Below are 19,202 nucleotides of genomic sequence, written 5' to 3'. Positions count from 1 at the left end.
GAGAGGAAATGTTTATCTCAGTTCGTGGTTTCTGAAGCTAGGACAAGGGGCTGGAGAGATGGCTCAGTGGTTAAGAGCACTGACTGTTTTTTCCTAGGTCCTGAGGTCAATTCCCAGCAACCACATGGTGGCTCACAACCATCTGTAATGTAATCTGATGCCCTCTTCTGGTACATGCAGACAGAACACTGTATATATAATATACATATAATGTTATATATAATAATATATTATATAAAAATAATAAATATATAATAATAAACAAATAAGTCTTTTTTAAAAAAGCATAAAAATAAACCAGAAGCCCGGATGAAGTGAAACTGAGTGGTTTACGTCACGGCAGCCAGAGAGCAGAGAGAGAAAGCATTGCTGATTTAGGTGGCATTCCACTTTTTTTATCCTTTTACTCTATTGAGGACAGAAGCCTAAGGGATAGTGCCGCCCTCATTCAGGGTGCCCCTCCCCCTTGTTAACCTTGTCCTGAAATGCTCTCCAATGTGTGGTTGACTAATCTACTAGGTGTCTCTCTTAATCTAACCAATAAATTGAAAATTGAGATTAACCATCACAGCCAGGCATGGTGGCACACACCTTTAATCCCAGCACTTAGGAGGCAGAGGCAGTCTACAAAGTTGGAGGCCAGCCCGGTCTACAAAGAGAGCTCCAGGAAAACCAGGGCTATTACACAGAGAAACCCTGTCTCAAAAAGCAAAGACAAAAAATGATTAACCATCACATCCTTTAGTGAGACTTTATTCAGCCCAGGATGTCCATACAGCCATGGTTAGGAACTTACAGCAAGCAGTGCCTTTGACTCGCTATAGTTTCAGGAAGGTGAACTGGTTCAGATCTCTGAAGCTGAATCCAGACTCATGGAATATTCTGGATTCTTTGTATGGCCACAGGGTACTTGAACATTCTCTAAAGTCCCTAAAGTCTCTAAAGTATCCTTAGACCATGGCAGTGCTAGTATATTTTAAACTATTGTCTGAAGGCTGTGGCCTATTTTTGTTATTGTTTTGTTTTGTTTTTGGAGACAGGGTTTCTCTGTGGTTTGGAGGTCCTGGCTCAAAGGGATGAGAGCTCCTTCCCAGCATCCTTTCCAGAGGTTGTGGCTGAGTCATTTGACAAGATGGAGACACAGGCTGTGGATTCTGGGCACATACAAGATGGCTCAAATTGTATCCTTAGAGGCTATTGGTCCTGGGACAGGAGTGGTAGTTCAGGGACTCTCTCAGGATGGGGCTGGCAAGACGGAAGCAAGATCACTCAGCTTGGCTCACAGGGGCCTGGGTAGGACCCAAGACAGCCACCCAGTCTCTGCAGAGAAGGCCCCACTGAACCATTGCCCTGTGTAATTAAAATGGGTCACATTTTATTAAAAGATCTCTCTCTCTCTCCATCTCCCTCCCTCCCTCCCTCCCCCCTCTACCCCCCCTCTCTCTCTCTCTGTGTGTGTGTGTGTGTGTGTGTGTGTGTGTGTGTGTTTTGCTGGGAATAGAACCTAGAGCATCATGCATTCTAGACAAGGATTCTGCCATTAAACTATATTCCCAGCTCCCAGAAAAATATTTTTAAGTGAGAGTGCTTATGTGTGTGTGTGCGTGTGTGTGTGTGTGTGTGTGTGTACATGTTCTGTGTGCATTTTGTACATGTTTGTCAGTATATGTAGAAACCAGAGGTCGACCTTGGTGTGGCTCCTCATGACCACTCTCCACTTTACTTTTTGAGACAGGATCCCTCACCGACCTCAACTTCCTGATTAGCTTGGCTGGCTGGGCAGCCAGAGCCTGGCATCTGCTTGCGCTACCAATGCCAACCCTGTGAGAACTGCAGAGTGACTAACTTGCTAAGGAAGAAGGGAGAGATGGAGGAGTGGGGCTGGGAGAGAGGTCTTGGTTTCTCTCTGACCTTTCGCTGCACTCAGATGACAGTAGATGAGTAGCCAACCGAGTGACCAAGTCAACAATGAGCACTGTGGCCTCATGGAACATGTGACTTCCTCTTTTAATGTGCTCAAGCCCCTGGGTGGGTTCCCTGGAATCATTACAACACTGTGGGTTTGGAAATTTTCATTTCCATCTCTTGTTACTTTGGGTAAACACACTTTTTAGGCAATCTAGAGACCCTCAGGGTCACAGAGGGTGCTGGGAGACCTGCCCAGATGCCCTCGTCAGGACCTGGTCTGTCTTTCAGGCAGTGCCACCTCCCAGGAGATAGCTGAGGACAATGGCTGATATGGAATTTTCAGGAGCCTGGACTGCTCACCAAAGTTCAGGACAGCTCTCAGGAGCCATACCAGCTCCATATCTCATGGAGGACCAGCTGAGCCTTCGCTTGTTACCACACTGTGTCCACTTCTTCCTCTTCCTGGGGCTGCCTCATTCTGTGCCCTGTAGACAGGTCTGATGGAGGCCCCTACACAACACGCTTTTCAACGCAAACGTCTGCATCTCGAAGCTCTGGATCCCTCGCAATCCAATTCAGAGTCTGACTCCTGATCTCAGTGCTTTCTTTCACAGAAAGTCTGTCACACACGTCGATGGACAAGAAAAATGCCATGACTTTGAGTTCCAGAACTTTCCCTTGTCTTGTACCATCTCTGGGGCACAGACAAATGACCCTGAAATTACAAAACATGGCCGTTTACTCTTCCAGTCTGTTGCTCACTGATGGGTAGATAAGAAGGTAGGAAAAATGATAGTTACACAAATAGGTGATGGGTGGTAGATAATATAGATGATAGGTAGATGATAGATAGATATAAGATAGATGATTGATAGATAGATAGACGATAGATAGATAGATAGATAGATAGATAGATAGATAGATGATAGATAGATAGATAGATAGATAGAGGATAGATAGATAGAGAATAGATAGATAGAGGATAGATAGATCTGAGGAAGCAGATATTTGAGAGGAATAGATAAAATGACCCTGTTTCTAAGTAACTAATATCCATCTCTCATTATCAAGATAGATCCCTGAAAAGAAGCACCTCCAGCACGCATCTTCCTACCCTGTCCCATCTGGTCACCAAGCTGAATCTAACGTGTCAATTAGAAGCCACAGCAGCAATTTGAGCAAGAGACATCATTTTATGTATATGAGTGCTCTGCCTGCATGTACACCTGCACCCCAGAAGAAGGGCATCAGATCCCAGTATAGATGGTTGTGAGCCACAATATGGTCACTGGGAATTGAGCTTGGGACCTCTGGGAGAGCAGACAGTGCTCTTAACTGCTGAGCTGTCTCTCCAGTGAGACGTCATAGGTAAAGGCTTTCTGACTGAGGGGATGGGTTACTGAAGAGAGTGTGGAAAGCCCTAAAGAACACAAAACAGCAGTGCAGGGAGCACCCATTGCCTCCAGGCTGACGTGGAGCATCCAAAGACAGGGACTTGGAAGACGTCCAGGGTCCTTCTCTAGGGATGGCTAGTGCACTGCATCCGTTGGTTCTAAAACTGAGAGTTAAGCCAAGAATGGTGGCACACGCCTTTAATCCCAGCACTTGGGAGGCAGAGGCAGGCGGATCGCTGTGAGTTCGAGGCCAGCCTGGTCTACAAAGTGAGTCCAGGACAGCCAGGGCTACACAGAGAAACCTGTCTCGAAAGAACCACCACCACCAACAAACAAGAATATTGTAACAAGGAAATATAACACAATGGGTGTTGTTTATGGGACCCAGTCCTTTGCGACTTCCTCCCCCACCCTCTCATCCAGGCTGTCTCTCATTATCTTGTATCTGTCCTTATTTTACTTTTCTCTGTTGACTCTCTTGGCTACCAACTAGCAATACAATTTACTTGTTTTGTTTTATTTTTTAAACTCTTTTTTAAAAAAATACTTACTTATTATTTATATGATATTCTGTCTGCATGTATACCTGCCCACCTCAAGAAGGCACCAGATCTCATAACAGATGGCCATGAGCCACCATGTGGTTGCTGGGAATTGAACTCAGGACCTTTGGAAGAGCAGATGGTGCTCTTAGCCTCTGAGCCATCTCTCCTGCCCTCTACTTGTTTTGTTTTTATCTGTTGAATATGAGCTCTCCAAAGATCAGGATTTCTGCCTCTTTGGTTTGTTGATTTTTGTTTTGTTTTGTTTTGTTTTGTTTTTTCTTTTTTGAGACAGGGTTTCTCTGTGTAGTAGCTCTGGGTGTCCTGGAATTCACTCTGTAAACCAGGCTGGCCTCGAACTCACAGAGATCTGCCTGCCTCTGCCTCCTGAGTGCTGGGATTAAAGACGTGGGCCACCACCCCCTGGCTTGTTTGCTGATTTTATCTCCTGCTTCCAGAACAGGGCTGGACATATGCTAGGCACCACAGAAATGTTTGTTGGATGAATAGGTGTGATCTACAGCAGGGGAGAGTCCAGGTGACAGTGTCTAGGACTAACAGCAGGGTTGAGTTCCAAGGATCAGGAGAAACTCAGACCTTCAGCGCTAAGGCTGTGAGCCTCACAGCAAAGCTAGAGAAGAGGCTTTGGTTTCACAAGGACAAATGCTGTAGTTTCGGGAAAGGCCACCTCAAGGCTCTTGTGCAAAAAGGGCTTGGTCCCCTGGGTACTTTGAGACATGGCAGGACCTTTGGAAGGTAGAGCCTAACAGAAGGAAGTGGGATGACTGAGGATTGTGCTTGAAGGAAATATCCCAACCCTTTTCTCTCTCTTTACTTCCCAGATAACATGAATAGCTTTCTCTGCCATGTGCTCCCACAATGCCCTGCTTCATCACAGTCCCCAGGCAACAGCTGAGTAACCATGAGCCGAAACTTCTGGAAGTCAAACTAAGCTTGTCTTCCTTCTTGAAGCTGGCTGTCTCAAGGTGTCATGGTGATAACGCTTAGTGTGCTCTGAGATGACAAGGCTTTCCTAAGACCTCGGGGTCAGAGGTGTACTTTCTTCTTTCCCATAGCTTTAAAGAGGCAGCGCCAAGAAATGCTGGAGAGGATGTGAGGAAAGAGGAACCATACACTTCTGGTGGGACCGTGCTTTGGTATGGCCGCGACGGTAATCAGGGCGGCACGGGGTGGGGAGGGGTGTAGCTCAGGGTCGGACCACTTGACCAGCATGCATGTGGTTCTAGACTCAATCCTCAGTATCGTGGGGGAGGGGGCGACATGGACACCAGAGTGGAAGTTCCTCAAAGACAAACAACAACAACAAAAGTAAAAACAGAACTACCAAGTAACCCAGCTGAAGCGATCTTGGGTAGATACCCACATGACTCTCTGTCATCTGCTGCGTCAGCTGCGTCAGAGATACTTTCAGCCAGAAATGAAAATGAAAGCTATCATACTTGCAGGACCATGAAACCGGAAATCATGATGTAAAGGGAAATAAGCCAAGCTCAGAAAGACAGATATTTCCTATTTTCTCTTATATGTGGAATCCAGACCTATGTGTGTGTGAGAGTGTGCATTTGGTATGTGTGTGTATGAGTGTGAGTGAGTGTGTGTGCATGTGTGTGTGTGTGTGTGTGTGTGTGTGTGTGTGTGTGTGTGTGTGATGATGATGAAGGAGGCCATGAGGAGGAGTAAAAGATCTTAGGCAGAGAACAAGAAAAAGGGTGATGGAATGCGAGCGGCACATGTGACATGAAAGCAGAAGGACAGTTTGGGGAAATAGGCAGAGCAGTGGGGCTGGGGACAGATAAGAAGAAAGAACAGTGACACGTGTATGCATATGTTATAATGAAACAGCTATTTTGTATGCTAATTTGAAAAAAAAATCCTATGGCCTGAGTGTGAAGAGGCAGAATGCTGGGACTCAAACGCAAATAAGACAGTACTGACAGGGAAGGCCACACTGATGGCGAAGTTGGAGTGAGGCTGGATTTACAGACCAGTCCTTTTCCTCGAGAGATTTTAATTTCCCATCACCATGTGACACAAAGCATACAAAGTGTATAGGATGCCTGCTACACACACACACACACACACACACACACACACACACACACACACACACACACATCTAGGGAGCAGCGTGTCTGTTTGTGAATCTGTCCCCTGCCACTTAGCCTGCTCACTCACAGGCCAGGTGTCATGGTGTGGCTCCAGGACATGTAGCTGCAGAAGGCAGAGATCTTGGAGATCTCAGAGATTGCATGACCGCAGGCTGCAGTCATATCCATCAGTAGACAGAGCATCCTAGGACCTGGCGGTTCCTACTCATTCACAGATGCTCTCCACTAGGGAGGAGAGGCCTTACTGGGGAGCCCTTCCATCCCAGATTCTCACTGCATCAACCTGTGCTTCCCTTTCTGTCCCGGCTGCCGAGATGCTAGGAGTGTACTGCTCAGTCGTGTTTATTTGGGCTCTTTTCTTTCTATGTTCTCTTACTAGTCTCTTCATTACCTATTTCTATTTTCTCTAGGTACCACTTTCTGTGTCACGTGCATCAGACACACTGCTGATAATGCAAAGGATGTGCTTTAATCGGAAGCATCAACTGGTCCCCAGACTAGGTCAGTCACAGCTGCACAGAGCCGTTGGCCTGTGGGCAGTTCATATACACTTCCCCCCAGTTCTTTGAAGTTCTTCTTCTGAGGATACCCCTCTTCAAAGTGCCCCCTCCCCGCCACTGCAAAGCCAGGCAACTGTGGCTTTCCTTTCTTCGCCCTCATCCTCCTTGGGAAGCTAAGCTTTACTTCCTCACAATGTCTCCCACCTGGTCATGTCCCACACGTCTGCACACAGGATTTTCCCCTGGGGCTTTCCCTGAGCGGGGTCAGCTATGCCAAGGGTCCCGACACTAACTGCTTCCTTCCAGCTGCTTGTGACACTCTTTGCTTTCCTAAGTAGGAATGTCCACATCACATCTGACTTACATTTAGCAACACTCTTTTTCTGGCTGACTCTGTCCCCAACCTCCTTTCCTACTGCTGTCACTCTAGCTTTCATGTTTTCCAAATTACCTTATAGCACTGTACGGGGGGGGGGGGGGGACACGCTTCTCAAAGATGGAAATGAAGGAGGAGGGGGGAGGAGGGAGGAGGAGGAAGAGGAGGAAAAGGAGGAGGAGGAAGAGGAAGAGGAGGAAGGGGAGGAGGAGGAGAAAAAGGAGGAGAAGAAGAAGGAGGAGGAGGAGAAGAAGAAGAAAGAGGAGGAAGAGGAGAGAAGGAAGAGGAGGAGGAGGAAAACCACCACCCACCCTCCGCTCACTATGTTTCTCCCTGCAGGTCATTAGTCCCTCCCTGGGCTACTTCCTCAGTAGAGTGGCTTTTCACCAGTGCTGCTGGCACTGCTGTTAAGGGTCAGCACCATCAGTCTGGATTCTGGTAAGCATGAACACGTTTGTTCTCTGGAAGCTGATATCTACTCGAAAGAACTTATGTCAGAAGCCGAGGTGGGGGCGGGGCGGGGCTAGGCGGGGCGGGGCGGGGCGTCCGCTTCAGCCTCTGACCTCACACTCTTATTATCACTGGAAGCAGGCTTGCCTTTGCGTCCTTATCCCAGGCTGCCTGGAGGACAGCTGGCTAAGAGGTACCGAGAAATCAAACATGGGACTCTGGGAGAGGGAGAGACGAAAACAACTTCTCAGTTTCTCTGAGGCTGACAGAGGCTCCTAAGAAAGACTTTCAGAACTTGGTTCCAGCTGGCCTGTGATAGCTGCGCCTGGAAAAGGAGAGCCGAGGAGGGGTAAACAGTGCTGTCTCCGGCTCCTTGGGGTCAAGGCCAGTCTGTTCAGAAGGAAGTGGTGTTTCCCTGACCCCAGTGTTCCCACAGTGCCCTGGATGATAGATAGTGGGGCTGCACCCTTCCCACCCTTGGGAACTCAGTCAAGTGGTTAAGTTATCTTTATCTCACCAAGTTTGTCCACGTGCTTGCCCAGTGCAGTTTCACTTTTGCAAACATCTGTTTATATCGCTTGAGAGGAAAAGACCAAGCAGCCTGCCCCAAGGACGTTGTTTCAGGCGGTGAGCAAGGTAAGGAAACTTTTTTTAAAAAATATCTGGGAAGGAGGAAGGGCACCAGCTTCTCCAGGTTAAGCCGGCTCTGGTTGTTTCTAACTCTTCGTTTTCCTAGACCCTATCTCCCACTTAGAGCCTCATTTGAGCCAAAAGAACTTTAAATGACCACAGCGGTCTCTGGCTCGTTTGTGTCCGGCAGCATGTATGTCACATTACCCGGCACTCTGGGGGAGTGGGGATATCCTTACTTTCAGTCTTTTGTTGTAGGATGGAGGGGAAACATAACTTCTGGTTTCCCTCACAGGGCAGTCCGAGATGGATAATTACACAGTGGCCCCGGAGGATGACTATGATGTCTTCATCCAGGATGACCTGGACAACCATGAGCTGGACCAGGTCCTCACGCCGGAGTTCCTCTCCGCCCAGCAGGTGCTCCAGTTCTGCTGTGCAGTGTTTGCACTGGGTCTCCTGGACAATGTGTTGGCTGTGTTTATCCTGGTGAAATACAAAGGCCTCAAGAACGTGGGGAACATCTACTTTCTAAACCTGGCAGTTTCAAACTTGGCTTTCCTGTTTCCTCTGCCGTTCTGGGCACACACTGCTGCCCACGGGGAAAGCCCTGACAGTGGGACTTGTCGCGTTCTTGTTGGACTCCACTCTACTGGCTTATACAGCGAGACATTCTTCAACAGTCTTCTCCTTGTGCAAGGATACGTGGTGTTTTCCCAAGGGAGGCTGTCGTCCACCTTCACGACAGTGCCTGGTGCTGTCGTTACAAGTGTCCTGGCGTGGGGCACGGCTGCTGCGCTCTCTTTGCCCGAATCTGCCTTTTATAAGCCTCAGACGGAAAGACAGAAACACAGCTGTGCCTTTGGCAAAGCTCACTTCTTGCCAATTGAAGAGACATTCTGGAAGCATTTGCTGACTTTAAAGATGAACCTGCTGGTGGCTGTTCTTCCTCTGCTGTTGTTTATACTCTTCTGTTGGCAAATGAGGAGAGCTCAGAGGGCCAGGGAGAGGCAGCGCGATCTTCGCAAGCTTGCTTTTGTCATAATGGCTGCGTTCCTTTTGATGTGGACACCCTACAATATTGTGCTTTTCCTCTCGGCTTTCCAGGAACACTTGTTCCTGCAGGATGAAAAAGGCAGCTACCGCCTGGTTGCGAGTATTCAGGCCACACAGCTCATCGCCATCATCCACTGCTGTGTCAACCCTCTCCTCTACTTGTTTCTTGACAAGGCCTTTATAAGATATGTCTACAGCCTGTTCCCACGGTGCAATAATATCCCATTTCAAAGTAGTGGGGACTCTCGGCAAGCTATGCCAAGGCGAGGTCATGACAAGCCCATTGAACTGTATAGTAGTTTGCATCAAAGGCAGGATACATAAACATTAATCCTTGTCTCTTTGCATTGTTTTATGTACTTTTTTACTTGTTTCTATAAAAATAGAATATAAGAAAAAAGGGGGCTGGTTAATGAATATTTACTACTAAGTGTGGGATTTGTCTCTGGCACAGAACTAAGCTATTTATAAGGGTGAACTCCACTCCTCCTCCGTAGTGCTTGTCCACAGTGTGGATGGTGTGAGTCCCATATCTCTGAAAAGGAAGCTGAAGCTCAGGACTCTGCCCAGAGTTACATAACTATAAAGTGATAGAGCTGAACTGTAAACCCAGAGATTACTTACCTCCTCAGATCCCAGGAGTTATCTTAGTGTGCCAAGCTTTCAATAATTGTCACCCAGGGGTGATGGCATGTGTCTGTGATCCCAGCATTCTAGGAGACTAAGGCAGGAGGAATCCCACAAATGCAAGGAGGCCTTGGGCAACACAGCAAGACCTCTCCCAGCCTCAATTTTTTTGTTGTTTAACAAAATATGTGCAATGAATATGTGCTTTTAAAGCCCAATGTTTTTGTTTTGTTTTGAAGACAAAGTTTCTTTGTGTAGCCCTGGCTATCCTGGAACTCTCTTTGTAGTTCAGGCTAGCCTTAAATTCAGAGCTGTGCCTGTCTCTGCCTCCCAAGTGCTAGGATTAAAGGTAGCGTGTGCCACCACCAGTGGTGCACTTTGGCGGGGGGGCGGGGGGGGGGTTGGGAGGACTTTTTCAAGACAGGGTTTCTCTGCCTTAGCTGTCCTGGACTCACTTTGTAGACCAGGCTGGCCTCGAACTCACAGAGATCCACCTGCCTCTGCCTCCCTGAGTGCTGGGATTACAGGCATGGCTAGTAGTGCACATCTTAATTTCAGCGAAACTCAAGAGGTGCATGCAGAAAGATCATAAGTTCAAAGTCATCCTTGGCTACATAGTGAGTTCAAGGCCAGCCTGGGTCCATTAGATCCTGTCTCAAAAAAAAAAAAAAAAAAAAAAAAAAATCCTAAACCCTAATTTGATCAAATTCTAAATGAGAAGCAAATGCTAGCATGGAAACAATTTCCCAGGCACATACTCCTGCAGGTCACGAGAAGAAATGGCTCCAGAGAGGCTGTAGAAACCAAAAGTAAGAAACCAAAGGGTCCTGTGGAACCCACTAGGCTCTCTTGGCTACTCACGGCTACCGAAGCGTCCTTGATTTTTTTTCAGCCTGTAAGTCCTCTAAGACTTCAGTTGCCTCTAACCATATCATGAATGCTAAGGTGTCTTAGAAAACTTAACAAGAGTAGATGTAAAAATTTGCTTAGAAATGTTGGGTTAAATGAACGCTGTGACCTTTGAAATGTAACACATACCTCAGGCCTCATTAGCCTGTGACTGTAAATAATTCCCCACTTCCTTTAGATGCCAAAGTTACACAGACCAAGCTTCTGCCTGCCAGTCAGCAAGAGGCCAGCTCCTTGCCCAAGGTTACAGTGAGCACCGAGATCGATGCGTGGCCCTTCTTCCTGGCTCTAGTGTTCAGAGCTGAACTCCATACTCCACGTTGGCCGAGGGCTTGTGGCCACAGCTCTTTCTTTTAGGGCTATGGTGGGCCGATGGGCCTCAAAGTAAGTTGGGGGCAAGCACGGGAAGGCAAAGAGCATAACTAGAGCATTTACTGGAAGGGTTCCTCCGAGGGCAGCAAGAAGGAAAAACGAAAAGAAGGCCAGCAAGGTGGCGCACGGAGTGAAGGCACTTCCTGTGTACGCCTGATGAATTGAGTTCAATCCCTGGAACCCACATGAAGGTGGGAGGAGAGAGCTAACTCAGGGACCAGCAGGCTGGCCCAGGTGCTGCTTGATTCCGGATGAGAACAGAGGAACCTTGAGGTCAAAGGTCCAGTTGCATTTCTATCTCAGGAACAGCTAGAGCCCTTTAGGGCAAGGCCTGTGATATACGCCGGAACTCTGGTCTCACGGGCGGGGGGGGGGGGGGGGGGAAAATGCATTTCCACCAGGTGCTATACAGTTCAGTTCTTTTAGAATGAAATTCCTGGTATCAGATGACAGTGGAGAATCTGGGGCTCATGAGGATTCCAAAGCACTACAACCTTTTGTGCTAGGCTAAGCACGGCAGAGGGATTGGGTAGAAGCCTAAGACCAGCCAGAATGCAGGTCCGCTGAGGCACAGGCCCAGCAAGCTCTTCTGGTGCTTCCCTGGCAGAAGGCGCTTCACTGGCAGTCAGGCCCTGGGCATCCAGCGGCCGTTTTCCCCCAGAGTAAATGGAGTTTCAGAGGTCATAGCAGAGGAATGGTGAGAGCACACAGGAAAGCATGCCAGGCAGTCTTTATTTATAAACCTTGGGCAGTGGGGAGGGGTTTGTGGATGAATGTCTCTGATTCGATTGGGCTAGAGGTGCCAGGATACTTAATCTACATACAGTGGTACAGCGCCTCATTTACACGCAGTAACACAGGGTCCTATCACAAGAAGGAAAACACAATACTTAATGATCCTATGGGTGGGGGAAGAACTTATAGGTACAGTTAAAAGTCATTTGCCTAAGGCTACAATCTCCTCAGCAGGGTGTGGGTATTCCAGGAATCCCCAGGCCGGTAACCTTTCCTTGGGACAATGTGATGTTCCTTAGAAGATCTGGGGGGCCTAGATCAGGAAAGGAGAGAACCCTGTTGAGAAGGGAGTTTGTCATGACAGACTGAGCTCAGTTGGCTATCTGGATATGCCAGACTTCAACCTCTCCAGCAGCGCCCCACAGAAAAGTTGTCCGCTGACTCCCACAAGTGCGCCTATGCACATGCACGCATGCATACACAAATGCTTGCACATACACCTGAGTACACACACCATACAACTAAAAGATTTTAAAAAGGAAAAAACCAACCAAACAAACCTGATGGTGGCGTTTTAAGTTTGTCTCCAAGTAACTAAAGTTGGAATTCTTGTACACTGCTAGTGGGAATATTAAAATGAAACAACCAGTTTGAAAAAAAGATGGACATTTCTTTTAAAGCTAAATATATAGTGACCAGTTGTTCGACTTCTAATTGCTTGTACAAGAAAGACAAAAATTAAAGTGTGCCTGTACATGCACTAATACATGGACCTTCATGAAAGCTGTATTTATGCAGTCATAAACTGTCAACAGTAGCAGACTACACAATCACACAGCTTCATGCATGAAGTCCCAAAAGGCTGAGCAAAAGATGAATTCTGCTCAGTTACATTTTTAAAAATTTCTAATGTGTTAATTTTTATTTAGGTAAAATTTTAGAAAACACAAACTAACCCTTCATGGCTGAAGTCAGTGGATATTAAGGTTGTTTCCACAGGAGGAGTATGGGATACATTACTAAAGATACAAGGACACAGAGGAGCCTTGTGGCTACATTTGCTGTCTGGAAGGCAGTGTTGTTTTCACTTACACTGCGGTCTACAGTGCATCAACTGTACTCCAACATGGCTGGTTTTTAAAAGCCTCTGAGGCACTCCAGTGTGTTAGTGCCAGCTGTCTGGGGGGGTGTGGCTTAGCATCCGCTGCTGCTCAGGCTTCCATCACATGGTCAAATAGCGTTCCCAAGTACCCCTGACTGGGAGGAGAATAGGGATGGCGCCTCACAGGGAGCACAGCTGCAAGGGGTTCAGAGAGGAAAGCATCCCAGTAGATATGCAAAGAGGTTTGGATAGTTCAAGATTATAATCTCCTCACAGATTTAAGGAAGTGGGTCTGGACTCTCCAACCACTTCTATGTTAATCAGGAGTCTGGGAGGAAGTAGCAGCACTCTCCGCTACCTGCTGATAGGGATGAAGTAAAAGCACAGCCTTGTCAGAGTTCCCAGAATGAAAAGTCAGAAAGTGGAAAGATCTAGAAACTCTAATGGGAGATGTATGTGGGACAGGTGCTGAGAATCGAAAGTGGGTGTGGCATACTCAAAACCTGAATCTAAGAAGGCCTTTCTTCTGGGTTAGAACAAGTAGACTAACTCCTCCCCTAACCCCTGACCTGTGCTCAAATTTGAGGACCAGTGAGATGACTCAGACAGTAAAGGTGCTCACCATCAAGTCTGATGACCCAAGCTGGGTCTCTGGGATCCACAGGGCAGAAGGAGAGAGCTAACTCCCACAAGCTAGGATCAGAGCCTGAGCCCTGACAGACCCTTAACAAACCAGGCTTGGTCATCTATCCCCAACAAGTCAATTAAACAAGCAAAAATTGGTCCCTCATCAGACCTCTATATGTGTACTTTGGCACACATGTACACGTGCGTGTGCACACACACACACACACACACACAAATTTTTTAAAATTAAGATAACATTAGCTTTTCTATTCTCCCACAAATACCATAATAAAAAAGCTAACAGTAGAAAAGCAAACAGAAAATGGCTGGTGTAGTTTTTAAAAAAATTGAAAGTGCTTCTGTTTTGCTTGTGAGTTATTTGCTTGTGGAAGAAACTGTTGGATGGCTCGCTCTGTGAGGAAGGCTCATCACCATAGAGTGTTACAGTAGGCAAGGACAAGGGCATCTTACCATGGCAGCCTACAAAAAACATCTCCCTGTGTTTGGGCACTGAAATCCAGCCTTCCAGCTCTCCAGACCACACTGCCTAGGGAAGGGCTGCACATTCCCAGGAAAGGGTGTGGCCATCCGGGGAGGAATGAAGCCTGTGTGCCTTTATCCTTTCAGGTATCAGACTACTAAAACAAAGGAGGGCATTGGAATCTGCCCAGGACTCTCATGATGGAGAAGGAAGGGCTGGATGGGGAACCTGTCCTTTGGGAAGAGGTTTCACACCGTCCTGACCACTTGTTAGACCATCTTGTAACAGAGACTGGACTGGAGACAATGATCCTATGTGGGACCACACCTTGACCAGGAATACTTGAGTCTGTAGAGCTCTTGCCCTCTATTTAAACCAGAACCTTATGTCAGGCCCCAAATGGAGACTTGGGTCAGGGTGTCACTGTGTTACCAGGTTTATTAGGATCAGAACCTGAGTCCTGACAGACCCTGAACAAACCAGGCCTGGTCATCTGTCCCAAACAAGTCAACTAAACAAGCAAATATTGACAAGGTAAAAAGCAGGAGAGAGAGAGAGAGAGAGAGAGAGAGAGAGAGAGAGAGAGAGAGAGAGAGAGAGAGAGAGAGAGATTTTGACTTGTATGATCTGGCCACATTGGGAGGGACAAAGAGACCCAGTGTCCTCCTTTGTCTCTATGGACCTTAATACAAAGTTTTGGTTTGAGTATAAGGCAAGACTGTGTAGCGGGGCAGCCCGGGTTAGGATGCAGCTCTGCCCATCACCGTTGTCCTAGCTCCTCTCTGCTGCAAGCCTGAATATGGCTTGCTAGGGAGTTCTCAGGACTCCCTCATTCTGAAGTGAACAACAATTCCAGGTAGCAAGGACACCTCTGAAGATAGAGCTCTCTCACCTCTCTGAAATGGCCCTGTGAATTTCCCCAGCACTGTTCCTGCCTTGTGTGGGGTGAGGTAGAGAAGCTTAGGGAATAGTGCTGTAACCCAGGACTCCACTTGGCTTGGGTTATACATGCCTAGTTTCTAATAACGGTCTTGGCTCCTTTACCTGCACATGCTACGAGCACATGCCTTTCTCTGAACAGTGCACCTAACAACCTCAGGCCGCATCTTCACCTGACTACACCTACACCCCGCTCTGAAAAACAGGATCATGCTCATCTTCTCTATCAAACTCTGACCGTTTCTATTCAAAAGTATTCCTCATATACCCTAGCTGAAGGGCAGTTTCACCAAGCCTGAAACTGGTTTTGAGCATATGTGCAGTAAAGCAAAACTGTGTCCTCAAGTGAACTTTCACAGAGGATCTCCTATGTTATTTTTGCTTTGCTTTTCTGTTGCTGTGGTAAAACGTCCTGACCCAAAGCAAGACGGGGAGGAAAGGGTGGCTTACCGGTTAGAGGCCATCATGAAGGGAAGCCAACACAAGAATCTGGAACTATTTACTGCCTTGCTGCTCCCTGCTTGCTCGAAACCTTGCTTGTACAGCTCTGGCTCACCTGCCCAGGCATGGTGTGGTCCACAGTGGGCTGGACCCTCCTGGATCAATTAGCAACGGAGAACATACCCCTCGAACACTCTCACAGGCTAGTCTGATGAAGACAACTCCTCAACTGAGATAGCTTCTTCCCGGGTGTGTCTAGGTTTGTGTCAGTTGACCAAAGCTAACTTGCACATCTTATCATCTTAGCCTTGTGCATGATTAGAGTCACTTGCATTTGAGGAAGAAACATGCACAGTAAAAATATGATTATACAACTTAACCTATCAGTCAAGACAGAGAGCCACCCGCAGTACTCCCCTGGTCACCAAATTCTTCCTTCTCTAGAATCCAGTAAGAGGAAATGCCAATAATAATTGGGACCCTTGAGTGTCTTCACTCATGAGGCTTGTTGGTCCTTGCAAGTGTATTCTGGTCTTTTCTGTTGCTTTGCTTTAAATGAAGTTTCCTTGCAACCTTCGCAAATTTATATAAATGTTTATTTCAGTTCTTTGGTTAAGAGGCCAAGAACCTGGAAACACTTGGCCCCTCGCTCTACCATGGGTGACAGGGCATTCAGAGGAGAGGCCTGGCTCTTCCTGTGCAGCCAGCCCTGCCAGCAGCGGCTCACTTGCCTTGAAGACTCGCCACTATTAGGAGGTTCCTTCCATCTCAGGACGATGGTTTTCTCTCACAAGGTCTGCTTCACAACAGAGAAGAAGCCTGCCTGGCCATTTTTGGCTTTCTTCAGAAAGTTCCGTGAACTGAAGGTAGAAGGGTGAGGAAGGGCGGGCTGGGACAGGCTGTCCTGGATTCTTCCAGCTCACTCCGTGGAGGACAGTGGATGTGTTCTCACACTGTGGCTCTGGGCTGGACTCTGCCTTGTCCTTCCCCCTGTCCCCCCGCAACCCCCAAACTCCCATCCCCCACCCCCAGGTCCATGGATGGTAGAGAGACACTGTATCTCTTGAGTATTTTCCAATGTGAGCATGCCACCAGGAAACAACGCCCTGGGCTCAACAAAGAGGAAGCAGAGGCTAAGGGACTTTTTGAGTTTTTTGCTTGTTTGATTTTTTTTTTTTTTTTGCTGTGCAGATAACCTAATTAAGCTCTTGAAATTTTAAGACAAGAGGCCTGAGGTAAAGTCATAGACCAAGAAGATGTTTTGTTCTGGGTTTCTGAAGGCAAAGATATGACATAAATGTCAAGTTACATTTCTGACTGGTGGCAATTCTTCCGCCAAAAGAGACAGAGGACATGAGCCCTTCCCAGGGACTGCACAGAGCCTTGGGAAGCTCCACCAGGAAAGGCAGGACTTGGGTTCATTGCACCATGACACCATTTTGGAAAAGCCTTGAGGCCCTGTCATGGGTGGAAATAGAAACTGACTCTACATATAGGCTGTGTTGAATCCAAAGCTCAGAGCCTTCCCTGAGAACACAGATGTGAGGAAATGACAGCATGATGCGGAGCAGAACCCGCTCTGTGGTGCTTAGTCTTCATCGTCAGCATGTCTGGATTTAGAAACACGGCGTAGACACACCTCTGGGCCTGACTGTGAGGAAGTCTCCAGAAAGGTTTCCCTGACAGACGTACTGGCTCCACCCAATTATTCAGACACAGCTTCTGGTATTAACCCTGGCCCCTTCTGTTGAAATACTAATAAGAATCTATTTGTGGGCGTGGCACTGAAAGTACTATCACTTTCATGGTTAAGGAGTAGGGTGGTCCTCATGCCCTCATCTGAAGCTGTCGATTAGATAATGTCTTCTATGCAGGTGAGTGCTGAGGCCAGGGCACTGAATCCTTCTGGAGCTGGCACTTCCTGTGGCTGTGGATTGTCCAGCATAGGTACTGAGCCATCACTCCAGCTCAGTTACCATATACATATATGCTTATGGGAATTGGAGAGATAGCTTAGTGGTTAAGAGCACTTGCGGCTCTTACAGAGGACCCAGGTTCAATTTTCAGAATCCACATGGCGGTTCATAACATCTGTAACTCCAGTTCCAGAGGATCTGACACTCTCTTCTTGCCTCCAAGGACACTAGGCATGCATGTGATTCACAGACATAAATGTATGAAAAACATTCATACATATAAAAAAAACCTTAAAAATAATCTAAAACATTTAAACTTCCTTTTTCTTTATGTGTGTGTGTCTGTCTGTGAACATGTGTGTAGGTGTCCATGGAAGCCAGGAAGGTGTCAGATCCCCTGGAACTGAAGTCACAGATGCTGGGAACCAAATTTGGAAGCCCTAGAAAAACAGAAGACACTCTTAGCAGCTGAGCCATCTCACCAGCCCTTTGGTTACTTTCCCTGTGGCTACGACTAAATACCTGGAAAAAAAAATACAACTTCGGGGAAGAAGGGCTTATTCTGGGTTATAGTTGGAGTCTATCCTGGAGGAGTAGAAATGGCGCAGGCTGTTCCACGGTAGCAGCGGTGAGCAACCAGGACTCCACCTCAACTCTTGTACGATCAGAAAGCAGAAATCAAACAGGATGTTGGCCTGTTGGCCTGAGCTATGTGGGACTGGGCTGTAAAGCCACAGCATCCCACTTCCTTCAGTGAAGACTACTTCCGAAAAACTACAACCTTCCAAAAGAGCTCCGAGGCTGGGGAAACCATGTCTTTAAACACATGAACCTATGGAGGACACTTCACAGTCAAGCCACAACAGGCCAGAGAAGAAGAACCTTGAAACTAAAATAGCTAAAGGTTCTGCTTCTGATGAAGAAATGAAGGGGGATGCAGTGTCCTGCTGGACCGTCTCACTAACACTGTGCCAAGTGGCTTTACTTGGCATTGAAATAATGGGGATCAAACAGAAACTTAGAGACATTGCCTGGCTTCTCCATTTCTCCTTCATGTCCAGACCCCAAATGAAGGTTTCTGTTTCATCCTGGGTTCAGACCAGGGGGACAAATGTAGAGACATCACTGGCCCCTGGTGGACACAGATTCAAAGAGGGAGGCAGCCTTGGTTGTTCAGACCTAGGGGTGGTTGGCTCCATGATGCTAGATTTCATTTCAACCAGGGAAAGGGATTTCTATGAAGGCTCTTGTTGTTGTTGCTTAGTTTTGTTTTGTTTTGTTTTGTTTTGTTTGAGACAGGTTCTCACTACGTAGCCTTGGCTGTCCTGGAACTCACAGAGATCCACCTGCCTCTGCCTCCCAGTGTTAGGATTAAAGGTGTGCGCCACCACGCCCAGCTTCACTGATGGATCCTTTATTTCGCTTTAGTGTCTCATTTATTTAAGAAGGTTCTTGTTGTTCAATTGTTACGTTTTACATTTGCAAGCACTAAACTCTATCATCAAATGTTTCTCATGGAATAGATTTCTCAGGCTATTGGAGGACAACATATCTGGTCTTAATTCAACATAGCAAATGAAAAAAAAAAGTGCGATAGAGCTGCCCATTTTCATTAATAATGAACGGTGCACAGTGCATGATGGAGCAGAATTGTAGGAGCATTGTCTGTGCTTTGAAGAGCTCGTTGAATAAATAAATGCGTAGGAGAACTGGTGACTGGGAAAATAGCTTAGTCAGTAAAGTGTTTGCCTTGCAAGCATAAGGGCTTGACTTTGGTCCCAGAACCTGCATTTTAAAAGCCAAGTGTGGTGACGCATACCTGTAATCTACTGCTAGAAAGGCAGAGACAGGCAAGACTTGGGCATACCACCTAGCCTACCTAGCTTATTCAGGCCAGTGTAGAGACCCTGTGTGTTGCCTAGTTCTTTTGTGAACTTGACACAAGCTGAAGTCATTTAGGATAAAGGAGCCTTAATTGAGAAATTGCCTCTATAAGATTGCCTGTAGGCAAGTCTGTGGGGGCACTTTCTTGATTAATGATTGATGTGGGAGGTCCCAGCCCACTGTG

The 19,202-nt window shown here is 47.1% G+C and overlaps 1 protein-coding gene across 1 annotated transcript; it reads left to right on the top strand.

The window, feature by feature from the left end:
- Positions 1 to 8,093: 8,093 nt before the first annotated feature.
- On the top strand, positions 8,094 to 9,985 carry Ccrl2 (C-C motif chemokine receptor like 2). The gene has a single exon (XM_051140520.1). It carries the CDS (start codon positions 8,236 to 8,238, stop codon positions 9,307 to 9,309), a length of 1,074 nt encoding a protein of 357 aa, XP_050996477.1. The 5' UTR covers positions 8,094 to 8,235; the 3' UTR covers positions 9,310 to 9,985.
- The last annotated feature ends 9,217 nt before the right edge of the window (positions 9,986 to 19,202 follow it).

This window comes from Acomys russatus, chromosome 32 (assembly GCF_903995435.1).
Source record: "Acomys russatus chromosome 32, mAcoRus1.1, whole genome shotgun sequence".
Classification (NCBI taxonomy): Eukaryota; Metazoa; Chordata; class Mammalia; order Rodentia; family Muridae; genus Acomys; species Acomys russatus.
This window is presented reverse-complemented; position numbering and strand designations above follow the sequence as displayed.

Excerpts from the sequence above, each read along its gene's own strand:
- Ccrl2 (XM_051140520.1), top strand. The coding sequence starts at position 8,236 with ATGGATAATTACACAGTGGCCCCGGAGGATGACTATGATGTCTTCATC.